General features: G+C 39.8%; 3 protein-coding genes across 3 annotated transcripts; 2 read left to right on the forward strand and 1 right to left on the reverse strand.

The window, feature by feature from the left end:
• Positions 1 to 1005: 1005 nt before the first annotated feature.
• On the forward strand, positions 1006 to 11620 carry ubap1lb (ubiquitin associated protein 1-like b). The gene is made up of 6 exons (XM_067596827.1): positions 1006 to 1245; positions 3831 to 3948; positions 5474 to 6073; positions 8692 to 8901; positions 10822 to 10923; positions 11070 to 11620. The coding sequence occupies exons 2-6, from the start codon at positions 3844 to 3846 to the stop codon at positions 11202 to 11204; spliced, it is 1152 nt and encodes a 383-aa protein (XP_067452928.1). The 5' UTR covers positions 1006 to 1245; positions 3831 to 3843; the 3' UTR covers positions 11205 to 11620.
• Positions 11621 to 11760: 140 nt separating this feature from the next.
• On the reverse strand, positions 11761 to 14267 carry kbtbd13a (kelch repeat and BTB domain containing 13a). Its single transcript, XM_067596811.1, has one exon. It carries the CDS (start codon positions 13987 to 13989, stop codon positions 12481 to 12483), a length of 1509 nt encoding a protein of 502 aa, XP_067452912.1. The 5' UTR covers positions 13990 to 14267; the 3' UTR covers positions 11761 to 12480.
• A 1475-nt stretch (positions 14268 to 15742) lies between these two features.
• rasl12 (RAS-like, family 12) lies at positions 15743 to 21573 on the forward strand. Its single transcript, XM_067596852.1, has 5 exons — positions 15743 to 16230; positions 17034 to 17090; positions 17218 to 17291; positions 18375 to 18565; positions 20744 to 21573. Exons 1-5 carry the CDS (start codon positions 16119 to 16121, stop codon positions 21084 to 21086), a joined length of 777 nt encoding a protein of 258 aa, XP_067452953.1. The 5' UTR covers positions 15743 to 16118; the 3' UTR covers positions 21087 to 21573.
• The last annotated feature ends 2864 nt before the right edge of the window (positions 21574 to 24437 follow it).

Below are 24437 nucleotides of genomic sequence, written 5' to 3' on the forward strand. Positions count from 1 at the left end.
GAATGTGTGTGAATGGGTGAATGTGATTCGTAGTGTAAAAAGCGCTTTGAGTGGTCGGAAGACTAGAAAGGTGCTATACAAGTACAGTCCATTTACCATTTTACCATTTACACTCACAAAAACAAAGTGTTAAATGATATAAACAACATACTTAGGATTTTATTACTTTACCAAAAAAAAAAAAGTTTGTCCTGAGGGTGGTGCTAGAGGAATGAGCATGGGGCCATGAACATCAGTGTTTATCTTATTAGGAGCTCTGTATATTTAGTAACTCGTAAACTGTATTATGAGACGTCCTTTTTACTATGTTGACATTGACCTGAGGTTGATGCACTGTAAATGTGCCAAGTGGAATTTTTATCCTCCAAAGAGCTTCAAAGTGCTCAGCAAGTATAATCACCATCTGCCTGTTAGACCTTTGGATTTCTTATGTACAAGGTAAAATTTTGGCCTGATGGTAGTGGTGAAGGAAAAGTCACAGGGTCATCAAAAGAACGAGTGTGATTCATCCTCTGGGGATCATGATTATGCAAAGTAATTCAAAAGTTCACTTTGGAAATACCTCATCATGGACCAAAGTGGTGGTCAAGTGGTGGTTTGGTGCCAGACTAAAGGTCACGAGGTCACCAGAATAACAAAAATGTCATGGTAATCTGGCCACTAGTGTTCAAAGTATCCTGCACTGGATCAAAGTGTTGGACAAACAAACACACAAATTATGAGCTTCTGATGAGGACACAAAAAACTGGTATAATTTATAATATGGAAATTAAAAGTAATATTGTATGTACAGCAAAAACTTATAAAGTTGCTAAACTGGTTTTGGATCTCTTGCACCTGTCCTGCTATAATACAATAAATAAGAGAGAATGTAATAGAAGTCCCAAATATAATATCCACCTGTGCCTACGTCACACTGTTTATGTTCACATTGTTCCTCTATGATCCTTAACAAGATCATACTGTCATCACTTAATACAGACCTTTACTTTGTGATGTCTGGCTTTGACTTGTTTTTGTTTACTTCCTCTGTGGTCCTCTCTGCAGTCAATATGTGCGTGGAAGGTAAAGCAGCTGATGTATGGCAGTAGATTAGTGATCCAGGTGGCTATCCTTAAGGCTCCTTCTCTAATATTGTCGGCGGTCAGAGGCTGCAGACAGTAAAGCCTCAGAAGCCCACAAACACCTGAGAGGTGATAAACAGAGTCTGAGAAGAGAGGAAGCCACAGCTTGAAGAAAACACAGGTAGGCTGATTGTTGTATTGTTTTATTATTGGATTCAATGACACATAATCTTTGAAATATGAAAATATACAACTTTTATATGTGCAGTTTAAATAGTAAAATAAATTATGGAATTTACCGGTAATGGAAATTATACTATTTATTTATTCAAACTCAGGACTCTTCTGGTAAATTGGTAGATAATTACAACATGTAAAATCATATATCAGGCTATTATACTGTGTAAGGTCACAACAGAAAGCTATGAGTCTGTCAAGTCTTTTCAAACTTATTTCAATGAACACTGAAACAGGGTTTTCTTGCAATAATCATTCCTCGTGTTAGAAGATCCCTTCATAATGTGCTGACAAGTGATGAAATCCAGTCCCTCTTTTTATTACTATACTTCCACCGCAGCTCAACAGGGAGACACTGTCTGAGGAAACACAGAGAGGGAACTTGACGCTAAAAAGTAAAGTAAATGTGGCAGATATACTTGACTGGACTGGACTAATATGTGGATTTTGGCCTCCATCACTTACACTGAAAGCACATTTGAAGGGGATCTTTTAATAGCCAGTATGAACATGAGGAATGATTACAGCGAGGAAAACCTCTTTTAGTGTTCATATGGACACCTGACTGTTGTTTTGAAAAATTGTGAACCTGTCCTTTAAATACTTTTGTTATCTATTTCTTTCTTTGCTCCCATATCAAAAGTGGGAATAGAACACAAGAATATCCAGTAAGCAATGTCCTTTTTTATTTGCCAGGACACAGATGTTAATTGTTGCTTTTCTTATGTGAAGTCTTGTGTAGTCCTTTAACTGGGCTATTTGGAAAAGGAATTTGTATCATATATTTACATACATTTCACCTTGAAATCTAGTGTCACCTGTTAGATTCTCTGTTTACCCGCGTCACTAAAAACACAATGAGCTTATGGAGCAGCTGGCCTCTCTGGTCCTGTAAGTCCTGGACCATCTGGCCTGTCGGGAGCATGTGTTGTGTTTTGGTGCTACTGGAGCAAATGTCTGATTAGCTTTCACAGGTCGGTGAGGATGGAGGAGACTTAACATAGCGGCATTTGCCTCATCACAAGTCCGTGTCTGCCTTATGGTTTACTCACGGTCATACAGCACAACATGTTTCGTGACATGTGTCGGCTATTGGACAGCAGCCACCGGATCACTCATCGAGGCTATTTAGAAATGTCTCATTTAATTTCTCTCACTATAAATATGAAGGCTGCATGTGAGGCTGAACTTTTGAACACCTTCTGATTGACAAATAAGCACCATGCTGTCTGGTTGTTTAGCAAACATAGTGTTTTAATCCCTAATCCTTTGCCTGCACATAATTCCCTCTTCATTGTGTAACACACCCAACCAGTATAGAAAGTACAGAGGTGTAAGACAGGTATTTCTGTGAAAGTATTTCTGGGAAAGTAAATCTAATTTAAGCTTGTCTCTCCCAAGCTGTTACTGTGCATGGACCAAACTGTCCATTTACCTACTGTAGTACACTGTATGTGATTGAAGAGTTTCTTCACTTTATCTGTTTGGTCACATGAACTCTTCCACAGTGCTGTTGAGGCAACACTTGTTCTTCTTGAGACTTTGCCTAAACTTTGTGTTTTGCCGTCATTTGTCTGTATGCCGGTGTTCTCTGCCAGTCGCCCTTTAAAGCTGCAGTGTGGGACTTTTACATATAAATGAATGTCTGTTACATTCAAGCCCTTGCCAGATGAGTTCACATAATGCTAATTAAGCCTATCACTGCCAGATAAATCTCTCTGTATTTCACAATATACAGAGTTTTTAAGTCTGGTGTTGGGTATGACTTTATTGCGCTGGCGCATCAGTAGGCCAAATATTTTTTCCTAGGATGGCAAAGTCATGACCCACCCTACTCTGCCTGATTGGCTAGTACTTGTTGCCTTCGTTGGTTGGGTTCGTTAGGTTAAGGCATGAGGAGTGAGATTGGTCAGGGTTAGAGTAAGAATATCATGGCAAGCCAATCAGGAGCAGAATAGGGTGGGTCATGACTTCGCCATCCTAGGAAGAAAAATATTACCACTGGTAGTGATGCGTTTTACGTCTACCAGAAATGATTGGCTTCCTGTCAGATTTGCTGGGGAAATTACATCATACTGATGGATGCTCAGCCCTCAGGTATCTTCATCGGACCGCAAGGTTACTAGGTATGCATGGCTAAAAGCGGTTGTAATTTTCACTGTAGGACTGATAATATGTCACTTTCTTAAGTTTTAATATTTTTTCAGGCAAGAAAGTAACAATTACAGCCCCAGTATGTGGTCAGTTTGTCCAAATAACACCTGTTTGGAAATTGGCTCTGATGTTTTGAGCTGTGAGGAGCCGCTGGCTGGGTGAGACCAGCACGTCAGCATATGTCATGAATCACCTTTCAACAGTGTTTTTGTAATTACTCTTACTGCCAGAAGAGGGAGACAACAGCTCCGCACTGCATGTTTAACTATAGTCAGTGTGTATGTCATGTCTTGACATGGGAGTGTTGGTGAATGGTTTTCAAGAAGAGATAAAAAAAAAAAAATCAATGTCACATTTTCTTTGTCTCTCTGTCAGTGAGTTGAGCAGTATGGACGGTGTTCCTCTGAAAATGCCACAGGTTTTCCCTCAAGAAGTCAAAGATGACGTGAAAGTTATTGTCCCTGATTACCTCACCATCCTGCAAGAGACAGAGGTATGTGTGTTTTCACTGTGTCTGTATGTGTACAGTATGTGACACAAATTTCACTTTTTATTGCCATGCCATTTGTCCAATGGCCCATTATTCTGAAACCCCAATAGTTTGAAAACTTCCCACTGGACTGAAAGCCCATTATTCTGACAGCCTGTTATCCCGAAAAACAAAAGCCCAATGCTCCATTAGCCTGTCGCTCTGAAAAAACAAACTCTTCCTGGAGTTTTTTGCCCTTAATATCTTAGCGAATTTTGACATGCAAATGCAAAGATACTGCTTACAAAATGCTTGCTTTTTAGTGCATTTAGTGCATACTGACCCTAACCCTAACCTTGACCCCCTAACCCCCCTAACACACTAAACTAAGATGGTAAACTCGGGTTAACATTATATACTACCTGCTAAATATCAGCAGATTAGCATTGTCACTGTGAGCATGTTAGCATGGTGAGTTAGCAGAAGGTCAAAGCACTGCTGTACCTAAACACAGCCTCACAGACCTGCTAGTGTGACTGTAGATTTATTATTAGTCTTGTTCAGGTATGTTGTCATGAGCTGGTGTTGGATAATCAACTTTAAAGTTAATTAATTTAAAGTTTTTTGCTGATGGTGCTAAATTAAAAGTCAAGCGATCACCATAGTCAATAGGAATCATCTTCTGGGGACCATGAATGTCTGTACCAAATTTAATAGCAGTCTATCTAATAACTTAAGATATTTAATCATAGACCAAAATGTTGGATCAAAACACTTACTGACATTGACACAAGAGTTATGATGCCATAATGTGGCTACAATGTCATAGACTGTGTTGCTTCAAAGGAGAGAGGAGAGAAAAAAGAGAAAGATACAATGTTGTTGACTCATTAGTGTTATGGAATTTTCCATCTTTAAGGGCTAAGAATTTGGTTACATTGGGTCAAGCATGGGCCTTGACGTCACTCTAAAATTCTTAAGCAGAAGGAGACATTCTCTCCTCTCCTTGAGACTCAGAGTAACTGTGATGTTTGGGGAAGCAGAAGCCTTTCTGATAGAGAGTAAATCGGTGTTGCCGTGGTTACCAGGGTCAGAGGGGGGCCTTCCTAGACAACACAGATAGGTGGCTGCATGGCATAATCAGACATTCAAACCAGAATATGCTGACAGTGACCTGAAGCTCCATGCAACGTGACCTGAACTAACACGGGTAAAGTGCAGTTCCTTGTTTAGAAACTAATGAACCAATAGACTAATTTTTCATATTGTGGGGTCATCTATTGGAGTTAAAGACCAAAAGTCAGATCTTCATCTTCAAAGTAAGAGACAACATCAGGTGCAGACAACCTTGATGTTACTGTTCTGTTCTCCGCTTGGGCCAAGTGCTCAATAAATATTCTCAGCATAAGGCATCGAAGGCTTCTGGACACTTTCTTCACTGATGAGTTAACCATTAATCAGCGTTTCTCCACAACAATTAGGGACTTTAGTGAGGGAGACTGAAACTGCAATGTGCATTTAACTGACATGTTCTTTCTCCATGTGACAGTATGAGTTCAGTCTGGAGAACTGGGTGCTAACCGGGCTGCAGAGTGGCTTCACCAACCAGCACCGGCCTCAGGTCTCCTCCTCTGCATCAGGAGTGCCGCCGTCCTGCCCGCCCTACTGGATGATGTTCAGTAGCCCCCAGCAGAGCCGCCTGGCCAGCCGCCATAGCTCTGACTTCTGGGAGCCCAATCCTCGACAGAGATCCCGCAGCCTCAACCCTGCTGTCCTGCGCACCAAGTTTGTCATCTTGGACTCTGAAGATGAAGGAGAAAGCGCTGCACAGAAAGCAAAGGCACCTTTGCCAGCGGTAGCCTGCTTGAGTGGAGACCGCTCTGCTGCGTCATGTCAGCGTGGCCAGAGGAAAGCACAGAAAGCCTTTGTCCCAGACCTCCTGAACCCTCCTGCCTGCCTGAGCAGCCTGCCACACCAGCGCAGGAAGAACCTGCGCCAGTGTTCCCTCTCAGGGCTGGAGACGTCCAAGCAAGATGATCCCAAAACAGACAGCCAATCAAAGAGCCCATCCCCACACAGAAACCCTAACACCAGATCCAAAACAATCGATAGGCTCCCCAGCATCAACAAGCAGACGCCAACACATATGGTAAGGGATAAAACCCTGTAAGAAATTTTAAAATAAAAGATAAGTTTATGCTCAGGAACCATTTTAAACCTGCAGTGCGGAACTTTTACATATAAATGAATGTACGTTACATTCAAGCCCCTGCCAAACGGGTTCACACAGTGCTGATTAAGCCCATCACACCAGATAAATCGCTCTCTCTAAATCTCTGTATTTCACAGTATACCAGAGTTTTTTGTCTGGCGACATTCCTGCACTGGCCAGATGAATGCATACTGCACATGCTCTATGGGCAGAGCATGCACACTAGACTTCTGCTAGCCAAGCCGGCTAACTTCTGGTTAGCACTCTGCTAACTTGAATGGGGATAAAATAAGTGAATCGTGCAGCTCTTCTAGACTTTCCAAATGTTATCTGACTGAATGGATCAAATTCTGATGAAATGAATCATTTCACAGGGGTTGTGTGATGCTCAAAAAATGTATCCACCATTTTACAGCTGCAACAGTAGCGACGGAGTAGGCTACAGTGGAGCCTATGACATATGCACATGTTGCTATTTTTTTGTAATTACTCTCACACAAGTACATTCAGAGATTTTATAGAAGATGATACTGGTCCAGAATGTGTTTAAGCTAGTGTGGAAATGAGAAGTATCTCACACAAATCAAGAATGGTGCTGGATTAAAGAAAAGTATAATGAAATGAAAAAATCTGCACACTGTCTTTGCAGCAAATACAGGAAATACAATACAATAATAATCATTAATTAGAAAAATACATACAGTGCACATGCAATGATACAGTTCTTTTTTAAATTCTCAGCACAGTGTATTTGAAAATAAAACAATGAGGTCAAAGTGCTTTTAGTGTTTACATTTACTGTACATTAGATGAACAGTGTATCAATATGAAAACACCAAAACAGACTTAAAGCTGCACTAATCAATGTTTGAAAAATTCCTCACTTGTAGTGGCAACCCCACAGAAAATTATCAGCTGACTCTTCAATTTCCCTTGACTCTACATGGTGTGTCGGAGTCTTTCAGTTCATTGTTTTGCTTTTGCAGTCCGCAATTTTACTGTTTTGGTTCTCTCTCACTGTTCACATCAATTCTATTTCCAGACACAGCAGGCAGCCGTTTTTATCAGAATAAACTGTGGTAAACCCACTGTACACTACCTGCCCAGCACCAAACAGCAGCCAGACAGACACAGTTAGCGACTAGCTGGTGACAAACAGCAACCTCTGGAGCTGAGAAATTAAGCCAATGCCAAAGTGCCAAAAACTGCAGTTCCTCGAATGGCTACTTGAGGCTGGCTCCAGAAGTGTGTCAATCCACATAGACCCCCAGCTCCACCCTCTTGTCGAAATATGGTCACTTCTGGCTACAAAAATCCAAGATGGCGACAGTCAAAATGCAATCTCGAGGCTTTAAAACAAGAGTTACAGTCTATGGTTGGTGAACAGCTGGTGAGGCATAGTGGTGCTTAAGAACCAGATATTTTTCTCAGGAGTTGATGGAGACCAAAACAGAGCTCAACTGAGAGTGAATATTGTACTTACATTCTTCAGGTGATCAGAAACATGACTCAAAATAAATGCTAATGTTGTCCCATGTCGGCTAGATGAGTAAATTAGCCATATCAATGTCATATGGCCATAATATGTTATATGATTTTTGCATTGCCCCTTAGTGGCCAAAAAGTAAATGTCACTGTTCTAATATTGCTGACTGCACTGTATCAGCACACACATTTTTATACAAATATTTTAGAATTAAAAAAAAGAAAAAGAAAAAAGAAAAAAACCCATCAAAAACCTGGCACATTTCAATATGTTGGGGTTTGCCCAGATGTTTTAATGAGTAACATGTGTTTCAGATTTCTTATTCACAATATGTCACCATGCTTGGACCAAGAAAGTTCTTTGTTATGTTGACAATGTAGCCTTATGAGTGATAATTTATAATGTGGCTCAGGGAAGGCTAATGCTTTGGACTCGGTAGTATACATGGCCCTCACTCTGGGTCCCAGGAGATGACTATGAATACAGTCTAAAGCTCGGGGCTTTACCTTTCCTGAGCCATACTATAAACTTCTGCACATAAGCCAGGAAAAGACAGGGGTCACTATAGTATCAAATACCCTCACTGGCCAACACAGCAAATGTAGAATTAGCTTCACCTTATTTATATTCAAGTTGGCATAGATTTTAACCTTGAAGGCTCAATAACTCAGTCTTTAAATGTCCTTTGATTCTTTGGCTTTTGTGAATGTCAACACTGTCAGATGGAAAGGAAAATCAATCTTTTTTCAGCTCACATTTCCAAAATGTTTTCAGGGATCTGCACTCTAAAAATAGACTGTGCAAAGTCTAGTCCCTGAATCCAGCCAGGTTATAAGAGGTTCATCAGGATTAGCAAGTGGAAGTACACTGAAAATGTCTTTCTCAGCAAAGCTGCATTTCAGGGCTCCCATGCTCAAACTTGCTATCAAAGTTATAAAATGTCAAAATCAGATTGAATTTGGATGCCTACCCCTGGCTCTCTTGTTCCATTTCCCCACTGCCTTGTTCTTTTCTGTAAAGATACACACACTCAGGCAACATTTGTTCAATACTATCTGTTCTTTCCTAGAAGTCGCTCAGCCCGGATTCCTGTAGAAATGTCCATGTGGCTTCACACCATGTGGGTCTCCCTTCTTCTGGTTCGGACTCGTCAGCAGAGCTCCTCTCAGCTCTGAGCCCAGAGGAGAGAGAGCTGCTTGGGGTGATCACTGCCAGGGGTTACCCCCTCCGCACTGCCATTATTGCCCTGCAGAAGACAGGCCGGCAAACCCCGGAGCAGGTCAGTTAGTGACACATAAGCCTTTTGACTGTCTGCCCTTCATTCAAGCTCATTAGAGATCTGAGAGCAGATGTTAGCTGACTCTAATCGTTTACTGTAGCTTTACAGTAGGACCTGTTTCTGATATTCCATTCAAAAACAGCTGTTAGCAGAGAATTGGAACCTAAAAGGGAAAGTGACTAATAGGGTCAACAATTTTTGAAATTGGTCCAGTATAGAGCGAGAGCACTGTAGCCGGCAGCTGCAAAACGGGCTGTAATGCAATCCCTTGGGGCAGTAGTGCCCCTTCAATTTACGTCTACTAAAAGTGCTTGTTTTTGCCACTGACAGGTTCAGATTAATATTATAAGTGTCTGACAACATATTTTTCAACAGATATTGTTAGCTACCAACAATTGATGATTTAAAGTGTCTGTCACAACACTTAGGGGGGATCCATTGGACCATTAAGTTCGTATTCCACTGACAATGTGGTAGCTGGTTAGCCAAGTTTGCTAACGTTAGCAGTGATTTCCACCAGGCTTTACTTTCTTGTTCAAATCATTTCAACACCTGCTGAGTCATTGTTGGCTCCCACACATTCAGTGTTGTATTTGTCCCGCATTGTAGAAAGGAGGCGGACTAGCCTGTGTTGGCTGTCTTTCTTTCATAAGTCCAGATATGGTGATGACAAACAACCAGACAAAACTCACAGCAAAAGGTAGTCCCATAACCTATCAGCACTCTGTACATGATTCAAATCACAGAGTATGGAGTCAGAGTAACATGCAGAGTCCTGAACTAGCGGTGAGGGTGCTGTCACTGCAGAAAAGTAGGAGCAAAGATCTGCCAACTAGCGATGAAACAGAAATACTGTATACTAAGCCACTTTAAGCCATTGTAAAAATAGACCTCACATCCTCACAGTTTCCACAGCCTGCTATGTATCATGTGTTTTCTCATAACATCGCCTCATGTCTGCTCAGGACTCGAAATAAATTACAAGTGGTTGATGGGAAAGAGGGCATATTGCGGAAATGCCTTTTTTTAACATGAGAAAAATGAGCAAGTGAGATAGCACAGGAGACATGGATGGACACAATCTTATTTATAATTTGATACAAAGATAATTTTCAGTGCTTTTATCTTATCTTACTAATTGGTAAGAGTCTGTCAGAGAGTGGATTTGGATTTTAGATCTGCCTTTGTTAGCCTGCATTCCTCACTGTATCTCTTTTTGCCGTTCCCTCCTCAACAGTCAACAAAAGCCGATATGGCAGCTAGCAAATCACTTTAATAAGAGTTCATCAGCAGGGAAAAACGACTTACTTAATGAACATAATAATGTCTCTCACTGGCTAGTGCACTGTTGGACAGGTCACACTGCTCTCACACATATTGTATATCACTTCACTGATGTCACAGCGTTGTTTATTAATCTCAGAGAGACGTGGTTTAAAGGCAACCTTAGCCTTTGCTTAGCTCCTAAACTGATTTATAGATATTCTTTTTCAAAGTGCTTTGTGACAAAGACTGATCACTCAGGGGGATAATCTTCATTCAAATTTACAGCACATTGCAAATTCATTCAATCGATTTATAGACATTGGATCAGGTGGATTAGTGTGAAAGGCTAAAGATGTTAAGCTATAATCCTATAGACACAAGCCTCTCTGAGAAACATCCACTGGATGTCTCAGACGTGACATGTATAATAATAACAGGAAGATAATATGAGCTATAACCAGATGGTTAGTGGTCCAGTATTAATAGCCATAATAGGGCGGGTTCTAATTAGGTTAGCTTTTTCCCTCAGACCCATTGATTGGTCAGAGAGAACATGTTTCATTTGACCACCATTTTCCTTGGTTTTTGAACATATTTTTGCCACAAGATGTCGATCCATCCTATATTAACGAATATTTGTGTGCCTTTTTTCAGATCTTGAGCTACGTGGTGGCATGTGACCATCTATGTCAGCTGGGTTATGATATGGCTCAGGTAGAAGAGGCTCTTGAGATGTTTCAGAATTGTGAAACAAAGGTAAGTTGTTTTGGAGGTGCACAAAAGCAATGCAGACACCTATAGTGACCAACCTTAGAGACAAAAAGACTTTGATTCATAATTTGATTTATTTAAAAATTGTACAAAAATATTGTGGAAGAACATAATTATATCTTGTTCTTTAGGCGCAGGAGTTTCTTCATCTCCTGAGCCAGTTCAATGAGATGGGCTTCCAGCAGAATGCCATCAAAGAAGTGCTGCTCGTCCATGAAAACCACCGTGAGCGGGCCCTGGAGGAACTAATGATGCGTGTCGCGTGATGGCAGATCAACACAAAGACTCACATAACTGAATGGCAACCTGATATATTTCATATAATTATCAATGCAAGAAAATATGAAATTCCTATTGATTAAGGCACTCAAGAAAAAAAAAAAATACTAAACACAATTCATTATAGTTCAGGATTTATGGTGGCCTTTACACAGGAAAAGTATATTCTTAAAACAAATGCTTTTTCAATAAATATTGCAATTACAAGGAGGATATGATGTGCCCATATTGCAGATTTTTTTCATTATTTGTTTATTGTCATTTTACTCATTATTTGGCTAAAAGTGTTAATTATTATATTCACACTTTTTTATGGTCTAACTTATATTATCAGTGTAACAGTCTTAAGTGATCTAAGTAGCCCTAATTGTGTCAGATTCATTAAAGCTACATTACAACACTACACCATGGCAGTATTTCTTCTTGAATTAACACTTCATTTATCTACACACATGTCAACATCTTATAACAACACAAATGCTCCTTACAGGTTTCTATTTTTATTTCTAATTTTTTTCCTTGTGTTTTGGCCTTATCTAACCCTGCTTCCTAGAATGAATCCATCTGGGAAATCACTGTTATGCATGGCTTGTTTTCTTTGAAAACAGGAACAGTGTCCATCAGGGACTGGTTCCCACAAGGAGCTTTACTAAGCATCAACAGAACATATTCTAATTCATTCAGTTTAACAACCCTAAAACCAACTTGCTATTGGTTAAATTAAAGGAAAACTCTGGTTTATTACAACTTAAGTCTTATTTTTGTAGTTTTGCTCATCATATGATAACACTCTAAACTAATTGCTGTGATAGGGAAATGTGATATTCCTACAAAGACATCATATGGGGCAGGAAACACAAGCAGTCAGAAGATCAGACAGGTTGTAAACAAGTTTAGCCAGATTATCTATACCACTTTCTTTAGAGGTAAAACTGCAAGTGAGCACAGCCAAAATGTCAGGACTGAAGGATTCTCAGTTAGTACACAGGAAAATTGCGTGTGAACACAACTGGGGTAGGTAGGGTATGTCTAATAGGGAGGTCAGTCTCTAAACTGTGATGGACAGTTTGGGTAATCATTTTCTCCTTCCCCTTTGTTTTCTCTTCAAATGTGTTTGTCTGATTTTCCGACTGTTGATCTTTCTTGAACCTTTAGACTGCTTTTTATTGATGACCAAATCTACCAAAAGAAAATCCAGGTTGTGATTAACTAGAATTATCCTTTAAAGGAAAAGCAGCTAAATCAAGTAATTTTCAGTAGTCCTTAAATATTATCAACGCATTGCATTGAGAATCTTGGACAGTCAACTAGGTCTCCAAGGTTTTGGCCTTTAGTCAGATCTGGAGACCTTCCCATGAGGGGGATGGTGGCTTTCGGCAGCCTCATCAGAAATGTATAAATGGATCCAATCCTGCCAAAACCTCTCATCTCACACTTGAGTCTCCATTTGTAATCCTCAATTGTGTACTCTGTGGTCACCTTTCTGCTGAGGGTGAACACAGAGTCTCCTCTGACCACAGCAGTAAACAGAGAACCTTTACTGTTCCCGTACTGGCCTGACATGGCCGTCCACTGACACGAACTCAGGTTGTAGCAGTCCATCACACACAGTAAGAAGTCATCACAGGGTCCATTGCGCATCACATACAAGTTATCTTTATGGGCCACCATATAAAGACCATAACTCTGTTCGCGGATGAGTGTGGTGACCAGAAGCCACTGGTCCTTTTCAGGCACATACTCGTGTATTTCTGTAGCCCCCTTGCCTTTCCAGAGACAGATAAAGATCCTGCTCATGGCTACAGCGGACGCCACTGAGGCTGCAGGACAAGGGAGGTGGGAGACGAAACTCCAGCTTCCATTAGACACTCTGTACCTTTCCACAGATGACAAGGCTTTCTTGTCGTATTCACCTCCTATGGTGTAGAGGCAGCCCTCATGACCTATGAGAGTGAAGTTGTAGCGTAGCTGCTGGGGGCCAGCAACTGTAGACCATGAATTAGTTGCAGGGTTGTAACAGAAACCAGTTTCTACTACCTTCTTGCTCATACTGTGCACCCCTCCAATGATATAAAGCTTATTGTCAAGGACTGCTACACCTGCCATTGTGGTGCTAGTGTTCACAGGTAGATGCGTGAGGACCTTCCATTCTTTGTGTTCTTCATCCAAATAGCAGACTGTCCTCTGGAAGTCCTGCAGTAGCTCAGTGGATGGTGAATGGCTACATACTGCCATATAGGTACTTGGGATAAGAGACTCGATGTACTCTAACAGCTTGTTAGGTAAAGCATGAACATCTTCCTTCAGGTCAGTGTATATATCCCTGATGAATAAGGCTGAACTGTGGGAGAGCTCCCACACACCATAGGTAGCAGCTGTGTGGTACATGAGTAAACAGTTTTCAGAATTGACAATATTGATCAAGTGCTTTGTGAGAGCTGGCACCTGGAGAAAAGCCGTACACTCAATTGCCTCTACAATCTGGTCGCTGTTCAGCATGGGTCGCTCCCCTTCCAGGACTCGCAGCATGACAAGGAAACCCATAGCCCCCACACAATGCAATTGGATCTCTTCCTGTTGGCATTCTCTCATTCCTGACTGGAACAATGCTCTGAAGTACTCACAGTTCTGAGCAAGAATGGTTTTATCCACTGCAAAAATACTGTCCCGAATGTTCACCCTCAGCCTGTCCAGTGGCTTGCAGTGTCCTGGTTGCTGGCTTAAATCAGGGCAGCTGCTGGACTCCATCACCTCCCTGCTGTTGATCTGCATTACATTACTAGCTGAGCTGCAAGGTCAGAACAAGAAATGTTTGATCATAGTTTGATCAAAATCAAACTGCACATCCGTGGTGTTTTAGCACATATTGCCAATGAGATTGCTTGCCTCCTATCCAGAGCAGATGGTAGTTGACAGGGTATTCACTATTTGTTTTCACAACCATGAGAACAGACTCTATACATAGCAGGCAGACGTGTGACACAGATCAGTACATTATGATGACATGCAGTCAAAGGAAAAACCAGTGTTGCCCCACTGAAAGAGGAGACGGATAATGGCAGGGTTGCAGTGAATGTGCTGGAGATTCATATTGCTCTTTGTTTGTGGCTGACAGTTTGGGGGCAGCTGAAGATTTGTCCTTGGGCAGCAGGAGCAGTCAAACTATAACAATAGGTTGTTCCCCTGAGTCACATAGTGCACATGCCAGTATTTCAGCTGTCATTGAAAATTTGAATGCAGAACATGCATGGCTTATACTTGTAATGGAGTACCTACCTACCACTGTGTTACTGCCACTTTTACTTGAGTAAATCATTCAAAAAATATTTTCCTTATTGCCTGGAAGATAAAGGTAAATGTATAATCTATAGTAAAGTCTTCTACAGGCTGTAAGACTTACCACTCCCAGGTCTGAGTAACTGCAGAGGAAGTGTGTAAGATTGTGTCCAAAATGTCATAATGACATTGAATTTTTTAAATTGTTCTACCATCTGATACTGTAGCTTTGGTGTTAGCCTATACAGCAAACAATGTGACATGACTGTACTACATACCTGCCACTTCCACATCGCTTTTATTCATTCAAATCATTAGTGAAATAAGCAGCCATTTATGGCACCATACATGGCCAACAGGGGGCCCTAAAGAAGAAAATAATAATAATAATACAATTAAAATTAAATATATATGAAAAAATGTAACAAAGTACATTTATTCAGGTACTATACTTTTTGAGGTATGTTACTTGAGTATTTCCATTTGATGTTACTTCTTACTTCCACTCCATTACATTTCAGAGAGCAATACTGTACTTTTGTGCTTTTTTACTCCACTAAATTTATTTTACATTCATAGCTACTAGTTATTTTTCAGATCAAGACTCAAGATAATTTTGTCAACTCATCCACACATAAGTACACAGTAGGGATGAAATTTTGTTTCTCTGGGGTCAGTGGTGCTACATTTAACATTAAAGCAGAACAGATGATGTATTTCAAATTTGGGGATGAATAGGGGAGGTGAGAAGGGATGAATACTTTTTACAGACACTGTATACACTGTGCACAGTATACAGCACTGATTGGGGCCATTTCGCATAATGAGTACTTTTAATACTTTAAGTACATTTTGCAACTAATACCGCTTTTCTTTTACTTAAATACGATTTTGAATGCAATGCTTTTACTTGTAAAGAAGTATTTTTATATTTTGGAATTGCTACTTTTAATTAAGTAGATCTCAATACTTACTCCATCACTGTTTATAAGTCACTAATATGTCAAGTATATGTGTATGTGTTTTTCTTGCTTTAGGAGGTAGTCTGAGCTGAGGGGGACCATAATTTACCTTGGGCCCCAGAAAAGCTTGGACCAGCCCTGCATGGAGGGAAAAAAAACATAATTGAAAATATAAACAAAACATCTTTCATGACTTTAAAAAGTAAAATATCTATCTTTACAAATGTCTTACGTATCTTACATAACATCATTATTTCACCTCAGTGAATCAGCTGCCGTTTCCACTGAAGTCCAGGTTTTACAAGCTTGGTTTTGAAGTCTTTTTCCTAAAATGGATAAAATGGAGAGGCCGCTGCATCAGTTGCGCACCAGACTTTTTTTTTTCTCCTCTCAGTGTTTTTTGGAGGAGCAGAATCACACAGTGGTCAGAGCACGCTAGCTGGAAAATTTATGTTTTTTGGATGACTTTTATCTGTAGAGGAATTTTTCATTTTCATTATTTGGACTTTTCCCACACTTGTATGCATGGAAAAAAATGTATTTTGTGATCACATCCTGTCTAAAGAGACATTTATTTTTTATTCATTTTATCATTATCATCAGACCATGAATGCTAGACATTGTCAGACATAAGGATTGGAATTCATTTGATGGAAGGTAATCATGTCCATGATGTTTGGAAAAGCGAAGACTTGTAACTTTGCTGCAGCTGCTGAGAGAAGTCCTGCTGAGTGCAACCTGGTGCTGCTCGGGGTGATGGGCACAGGGAAATCAGGTTGGACCTTATTTGGATTCAAATCTTTAAATATTCAATGACAAGAAATGTTAAGAAACTGAGATAATATTTTGCCTTACTCTCAACTTTAGGTTGACGGATTTTCTAATATAGTTTTAATATAGTTATATACATGTATGTGTTTTTCATCTTGTTTTAGGAGGTATTTTCTAATATAGTTCAGTATTTACATACAATACTGATTGAACAAGCTGCAGGTAATTAGCTATAGTAGGTTATCAGAAAAATTAATTTCAACTGCTGAAGCCTTTACAAATGTTTGTTTATACGCCACAAAGCTATAATTTCCTAAAAAGTATGCAGCAGACTGCAAATACACAAACCAGAATAATTACAGTGAAAGAATAATTTATATTTTATTAAAATGTGAATATGGACAGCAGAGGCATAGCTACTATTTTCCAGCATAAGTTCATAAGGAAAACATCTTGATGTAACTTTATGCAGTTTCTTGAGTAACTATTTCAGTTATAACTAATTGTAAGTCTAAATGACAAACATTTCTTCCTGCAGTTAATAGCTACCTTCATTCAGTTGCTTTGTTGTTTTTAGAGTATAAACTGTTGTGTCCATTACATATTTCCATGACCCTCTGTGGCCACCATCCAGATATATTTATACTTTATGAGTTTCATCATGTAGTATTTTGGAAAGCTGATGCCAAATGGGAAAGTTTATGTAGCAGTGATTTTCTCATGGCCCTCACTGACCCCAGACCCCAGAGACTCTGCAGTCAGACACTGTTACGTCTTCACAAGAATCCCTTTCCCCTTGTTTTGCAGCACTGACTGTGAAATTCCTCACAAAGCGCTTCATCAGTGAATATGACCCCCACCTAGGTGAGATTTCTCTTGTCTCATTTTAACCATATGACATAGAAAACATTAGGATGCACTTGTGAAAAGGACAACAATATGATAAATAATTAGCTCTTCTTTGTTGTTTCCTGAATTGGCTGCAATCTAGAGGATATTTATTCATCAGAGGAGATTGTGGACCAGCAACCAGTCATGGTGAGAGTGATGGACACTTGTGACCAGGTATGAAAACACCATGTCTTTATCAGCTGAATGAGACCAAGCAGAGTGTCAGTGTGGGCCAGGAGGACTTAGAGATTTTAGTCCGTTTGCTGCAAAACATATATACTCTACTGCTGATCTTTTTCCACTTTCAAATCAAGTCATGTGAAGTTTATCTGTCTAGCCCATTAACCTTCTTAACTTAGTTCAAGGAAATAGGAAATCAGAAATCATTAAAAAAGAAATAAAATTATAGTCAGGAGTTGCCAGATTCGGGTTTCAATTGTGCAATATATTGACAAAATTAGTGACCCAATAATGACACACACTATACATATAAAAATAATAAACAATGTTGCACACATTACTTTAACCATAACCAAAATCATGTGAAGAGTAACCAAACCTTAAAACCATTTTTGAGTGAGGGCTGACATCTGCTGGTGAAAAGCAGGTATATCAAAGACACTGAAGGCTTCATCAAGACAGATGAGACAAAATCCAGTTCAAATGTATGAAAGTTCAAGAACAGTGAGGCTGAGCATCAAAGCAAGAACCAACAGAAACTGATCTCCAGCAACATATGCAAATAATACACATTTAAATAACATGCACATTAAATGCTGACAGTCAATGAAAATACAGGTAAGCCTTCAAAATGCAGAATAAAGCCTCACACTGACCTCTTCACAATGTTGCTTTCTTTTTAAAATCCTTTTTTTTTTTTTTAATTTACAATTCATTTTTTAAACTACATTAATGACAAATACTTAATGGAATAACATTATTTATTCATGCAAGTTTAATACCCATTCAGGGTTATTTTCACCTCATACAGACAGACAGAAACAAAGGCTTAAAGGCCTTAAAGGTAGGAACAACATGCTCAAATATCTTCAAAACTATGGACTTGGAAAATGGTAAACAGCAGTCTAAAGCGATTTTTGTATGCAAGGACATACAGTGTAAAAAAACTGCAGTATTGGAGTACTTTGATTTTTGGGTAATTTAAAATACTAAATATCATTACAATATCTGTAAATTCTGTTAAAAAAAAAAAAAGATCTGCTCAACGGTTTTGAAAGTATCTGTGTCTGTCTGAAGGATGGTCCAGTGAACAGTGAGCGCTATCTGTCCTGGGCCAGTGGCTTCCTCGTAGTCTACAGCATCAATAATATGGTGAGCTTTGAGGGCTGCCAGCAGTACCTGGAGACACTCGCCCTTCACAACAAAACCTTCAAGAAAGAAACTCCCATCATCCTGCTGGGGAACAAGCTGGACATGGACAGATACAGGTTGGTATCTGTGTTTGTGTGTGTGTCACTTTTTTCACTTAACATACAGTATTTATAAAGCACACAGATTAGAAGATTATGCACCTCTTTCAAAAAACATTATCCATGTTTTTTGATGCAGATTAGGATACAAATTGCAAATGACACCAAATGTCATAATGCATTATTGAAATTAGCAAGCTTGACTAAAAAGACACAGTATGCAGACTTTCTTGTTATGCATCAAAGAAAGAAAACCTGAGAATCTTTTAATTCGATTTCTGTAATATTAAAATAACATATTTGGAGGATTGTGCAGCTGTGGCAGAGCAGGTAGTAAGTTGGTTTCATTAGAACACGTAAGGACTTTTGAAGGGCAAGATGCAGCAGAATTTCTCATTACTTTGACAAGGCCAAGGAGCGAATGCTTCCTCATTTTGTCGCAGCTGGTGGCAGGCAGTGTACAGTTTGTAGAATTTCAAACCTGCAATAACAATAATAGCAGAACCAAACTGATAAGTGGATATGGTGAACAAACAGTTGCCTATTACACATCCACCAGTCACTGAGCAACATTAGCATTCGTTTGGAGTCGTGTTTCTGTACATATTAAGTCTGCATTCAATCTACTTTTACTTCTGTCTTGGTCTCCACCAACTCCTGAGAACAATATCTGACTCTTTAGCTGCTGAATCCACCACTATGTCCACCAACTAGTTGCTATGTGTCTGCTGTACAGTGCTGAGCAGGTAGTGTCCTGCATTAGAGCCTTTTCACTGATATAGCTGCTTGCTGTGGCTGAAACTACACTACGAGAATAGTGAGAGTGGATCAAAACAGTAAAATTGAGGGCTGTAAAACTAAAACAGTGAGCTGAAAAACACTACAACACTTTGTAGAGCTGAATGGAACTGCAGAGTCGGTGATAATTCTCTGTGGGTTCATCACTAATGACCCCTTTCACATACAACTAGTCATGTGATGCATTGTTAATATAAAAATATTGATTGCCGCTTTAACAAGACTACAAGTCAACAGTGGCAGTGCTAGCAGCTCTTTGAAGATGGACTTGTATAGGCACAGGGGTGCTTTGAGCTAAAGTCAACATGCTAACACTAAAGTAGCCCCGTATCCCAGGACTTGCATCCATATTTGATGATTCTGCATGTCGTGATGTACGCCTAGTGCCAACAGTCAGTGCCAATACAGAAAGTAGTGTGCCCTTTATGTAGTGAGGCAGAAAGTAGGGGTGTGGAGGTCGGGTGGTGGATGGGTGTGTAGGACAACTGACTATGATACAATAGTCCTCACACAGCTACAGTTAATGTTCTCATTTTTCTTTATTTACCATAACCACAATCTTTTTTCTTAACTTCAAGTGTTTTAATCGCATAACCACAACTATATAGCTTAACTGTTTATTTGTTATAGCTGTGATCTTTGCGTCACTTGAACCACACAGTAGTTGCAATGCACAGATATTAGAGAGTGAGAATTTGAAAAATGTTGTCATGGGATATAATCTAAGGTTTTTCAGAATCATCCAGCATCAGTGTTCTTGGCAGATTGGTTGTGACAAAATTAAGCTTACTAATATTTAACAGATCATGTTAAACTTGTTCATGATCTTTGTCCTAGTGTGTGAGCACTAAACACACAGCACAGCTGAGTCTGATGGAAATGTCATAAACTAAAATTTAAATAAAATTGGTCATAAACCGAAAAAGGATTGGATAACTTGATCTGGTGATGGCACTAGATGAAAAATCAGGAGATTGCCAACATTACCTCAATTCATCCCAGAGGGAACAGGAATGTCTGTACCAAACTTTATACCGTCCATCCAATAATTGTTAAGACCTTTCACTTGGATCCAAAAATGTCAATCTCATGGTGGCACCAGAGGAAAAGGCAAGGATCCCTGAGGTCATTAAATTTCATCGTGTAGGATCCATGTCCTGTGCCAATCCATCCAGTAGTGGTTGAGATATTTCAGTCTGGACTTGAGACTCAAGCTGTGACTAAACAGTACATGGTATGCGTGGTCTGGGTACACTGTCTGAAATGCCTCCTATCCCTTTCGGGATAACTAAAGTTGTCTGGATCTGAATCTGAATCTTAGGACAGTAAGATTACACTGTATGTTTTAGTGGAATTGTATTTTTACTGTGGTACTTGTCAAACATGATTTCTTCTCAGGCAGGTGAGTAAGTCTGATGGTGAAGCCCTCGCCTCTCGTTATGGCTGTTTGTTCTACGAGGTGTCGGCCTGTCTGGACTTCCGCTCCGTGCAACATGTCTTCTACGAGGCGGTGAGGAGGGCGAGGCGGGACGGGAAGCGTGGCTGTCTGGTTCCAGCTGTCTACATCAGTGAGGACAGAGCGCTGCTCAGTCTCTCCTCGGCACCCTCCTTCACCACCCCCTGCTACAAGGAGCTGCCAGCCCCTGCCACGGCCAAGCTGGTCACCGTGAAGACATCCAGGGCCCAGAGCAAACGGCGGGCTGCCACACTCACCCTGCTCAAAGGCTTCAAGATCTTCTGATCCCCTCCCTGTTATCCTCTCTACTGACACTGCACTAGAATTACACTGTGAAAGACTAATGAGATAATGTAGAGAGAGTAACATTGATCACTTTACTTTTACTTACATATGAGGTGGACACAATAACATGAACACTTGTACAATACACAGACGGGTGACAAATTAAAGAAAAAACATAAATAAATGAGTGGAGAACATTCACAAATACAGCTTCACTGAATGGTTTGATGAATATGAAAATGATGGGAATCATATGCTATGACCTTCACCATCACCATAGTTTAACCCAACTGAACACCTATGAGAAACTTTGAAGCAATGTGTCCACACTCTATGTCCAGGGGTACTGAAGCTGTTCTGGAGGCTCCTGATGGCCCAACACCCTACTGAGACACTGTATGTCAGTTTTTCCTCTAATTCGTCTCCCACCTGTAACACAACCCAATCACGCTTGTCTTGGAGTCAGACTAAAAGTAAACACAGACTGTCTTCAGTGTGTTGCTGTTTCGAGGATTTTTGTTCAGTCCAGCACTAGGCCCATATAAGCATGATTTATGAAGTTAAGGTTTAACCAGGGAGTAACTTACTGTAAGTCAGTTCAGCTTACAATAGTGCTGTCAGTCACCAGTGATGTAAGCTCCAATGCTAAAATCTACCAATTTGACAATTTACTCCTTGTGAAAACAGCATGTCAGCATGTTTTGACAGTACTTGCATCCCAAATGCACAATCACTGTGGTTCCATGGATGAAATGGCAGAAGAGACTTGCTTGTTTGAAATGCAAGCCGTTATGTGGTTGGTGTAGACAACTCTATTGATTAACATATAAATATTTGGTCAGATGCACATGAGACAGATGAGAGAAAAATATGTCTGAAATGCCTCCTATGTAAACGTGGTATAAAGAAGAGTGGCTTGGGCTAAAGCAACCCAGGATAGACTCAGGAACTGTCATTAGATGCATAAATTTTAGTCTTAATATACATACTTTTACTATTGTTAAACTTGATTTGTTTCTCTTTAGCTTTTCTCTACAACCTCCTCTGGGTCACCACAAAGCTTCTGTGCTTCAAAAACTGTTATTTTCATGTTAATATACATTTTTTATGGGCAACTAGCATTATAGAAAATGCTATCTAGGTTTAGAGGATAGGTTCAGAGTTTTTCCAAGTCTGTCTTAAAATAATACTCTGGTGCCCATATGTACAATGAAGCAGGGTTTCCTAATCATAAAACTTCCTCCTGGTCACACTGGCCATTAAACGATGCCTTTCTAAAGTGCTTCTAATGGAAGTGATTGGGGACAAAATCCACAAGCCTCATTCTGTGCAAAATACATTAAAAACTAAAGCTAAGATGAGGCTTCAGCTGTCTGAATTAATTAAACAATGTTTACTTGTTGAGCTGCAATGGAGGAACAGTATCATGGAAGCACATCAGGAAGGGATCTATTAATGGTCAGTACGAACAGGGGGAATGATTAGAGCAAAACCAGTTTTAATGTACATATGGGCACCTGACTGAATGTTTTAAGACAGACTTGAAAAATTGTGAACCTACCCTTCAAGACCTCAGTAAGCTTCAAATGCAGTGCTTGTTGGATTGTCTAAGAGTGTCCAAAAACCCTGTTTCTGAAGGCAGAAATAACAAAAATTTACAATCTTTGTGGCAGTCGGATGCAGCCAGGATGAGGCTATGGCAGCCAGCTTTTCCTTGCCTTTGAGTGAGGCCATTCTGAACAGGTATGAAGCCCTTAGACACGATTGGACAACCTAGTTTGTTTGGAGCATGTGGAAGCCTATACAGTAGCAAACCAGTTGATTTGCATGGCTCAGGAGCCAATCAAAATATTTGGAAAAAGGCAACATTAGCTGATAGGTTGAACATCTCTCAGTCATAACATAGATGAGATAACTACATGAATGGTGACAAATAAAGAAATCATCACAGGAAAGCACATGAATTAAATGATTTATTGATGCATGAACGTTTCAGGCAGACGTCCTCCCTTAGTGTGTAAACTGGCTACAGTGATATATCCAAGGACAGGTGTGTTTTATAACATAATCAAGTGCAAAAATGTAGCCAATTGAGGGAACCATATTCCACACACAACAATAATCAACACACACAAAGCTATACACACTGAGATCATTGATAGTGTCATCAACAACAAATAAATCAATGATAAATCCTCATTCAGGCCACAAGGTGGTTAATGGATCAAAATTTTTTCATGATTCTCTGCCCTACAGGGAGATCTAACCCAACTCACTGTTCATAAAATCAAGCTAATTAACACTGCGATTATAACTACAGGTGACAAATCAAGGCAAGAGAAAATCAGTTTTATTACTTCATTCCTGTTGTGAAACTCAACTTGAATCTCTTTTGTTTTTATCATATTTATACAGTGGCCCTGCAATATATATGACTTTATGAATCTTATAATAGAATCATCTCTATTGTAATAGGTGGGGCTTGTTGTGTTATTGGACTGTGTGACACTGTAAGGTGTTCATGTTATTTTGACCACCCATGTAGAGCCTACCAAACCAGTCACAGTAGAGGCTTTTTCAACACATCATCATAATTAAACAACCACACAGGTCGATTGTATCAGGCACTCCAGAACGACACATGGGTGTTTTCTAATATGCTGCCTCTATAGGTGCTTTCCAAAACTGTTACACATCACTGTTAAAAAATAATAATGTTTTATGGTGTGACAATGCTGTGGTTAAGATCTGGTTAGATTTAGGCACACAAATCTCATGGTTAGGGTTAGGGAAAGATCATGGTTTGGGTTAAAATGATCACTTGAAACGTGGTGTGGGTTAAAGTTACTACTTCCTTAAAGTCAGACAACCTTTGTTGTCATGGCAACAGTAAACACCCTCACAATCATAGTTACGTTTTTTAAAAAACTGCCCTGACTCGCAGTTGAAAATGAAGTGAAAACATATGAAAACATAAGTTTAATCTGTACACAAACAGAAATATAAAATTTGTGATTTTAGGAACTATTTCTGGAACTGGAACTGTTTCTTGATGAACAAACAGTTAATTCACCCAGCACTTCTGCTTTCAGTGTGGGATGCCAGATATGAGTGATAACAGGTTTAGTAAAGGTCTCAAGCACAATGGTACCAAAACTGGCAAAATTTGTGAAAATGAGACTCCGGGAAGTCACTGCGCCTGTCTGTTCTTTGCTAAGAAATTGTTACAGATTTGTACATACTGAACTTCAAAGGGGATGGTAGCCAGTTTTTGGAATTATGGGGGAGCCAGTAGGGGCTAAGATCCCCTTAAAGAGACCTCTTTCATGCAAATATACAGTTCATCGTTCA

The sequence above is a fragment of the Thunnus thynnus genome, chromosome 1 (assembly GCF_963924715.1).
Source record: "Thunnus thynnus chromosome 1, fThuThy2.1, whole genome shotgun sequence".
Lineage (NCBI taxonomy): Eukaryota > Metazoa > Chordata > Actinopteri > Scombriformes > Scombridae > Thunnus > Thunnus thynnus.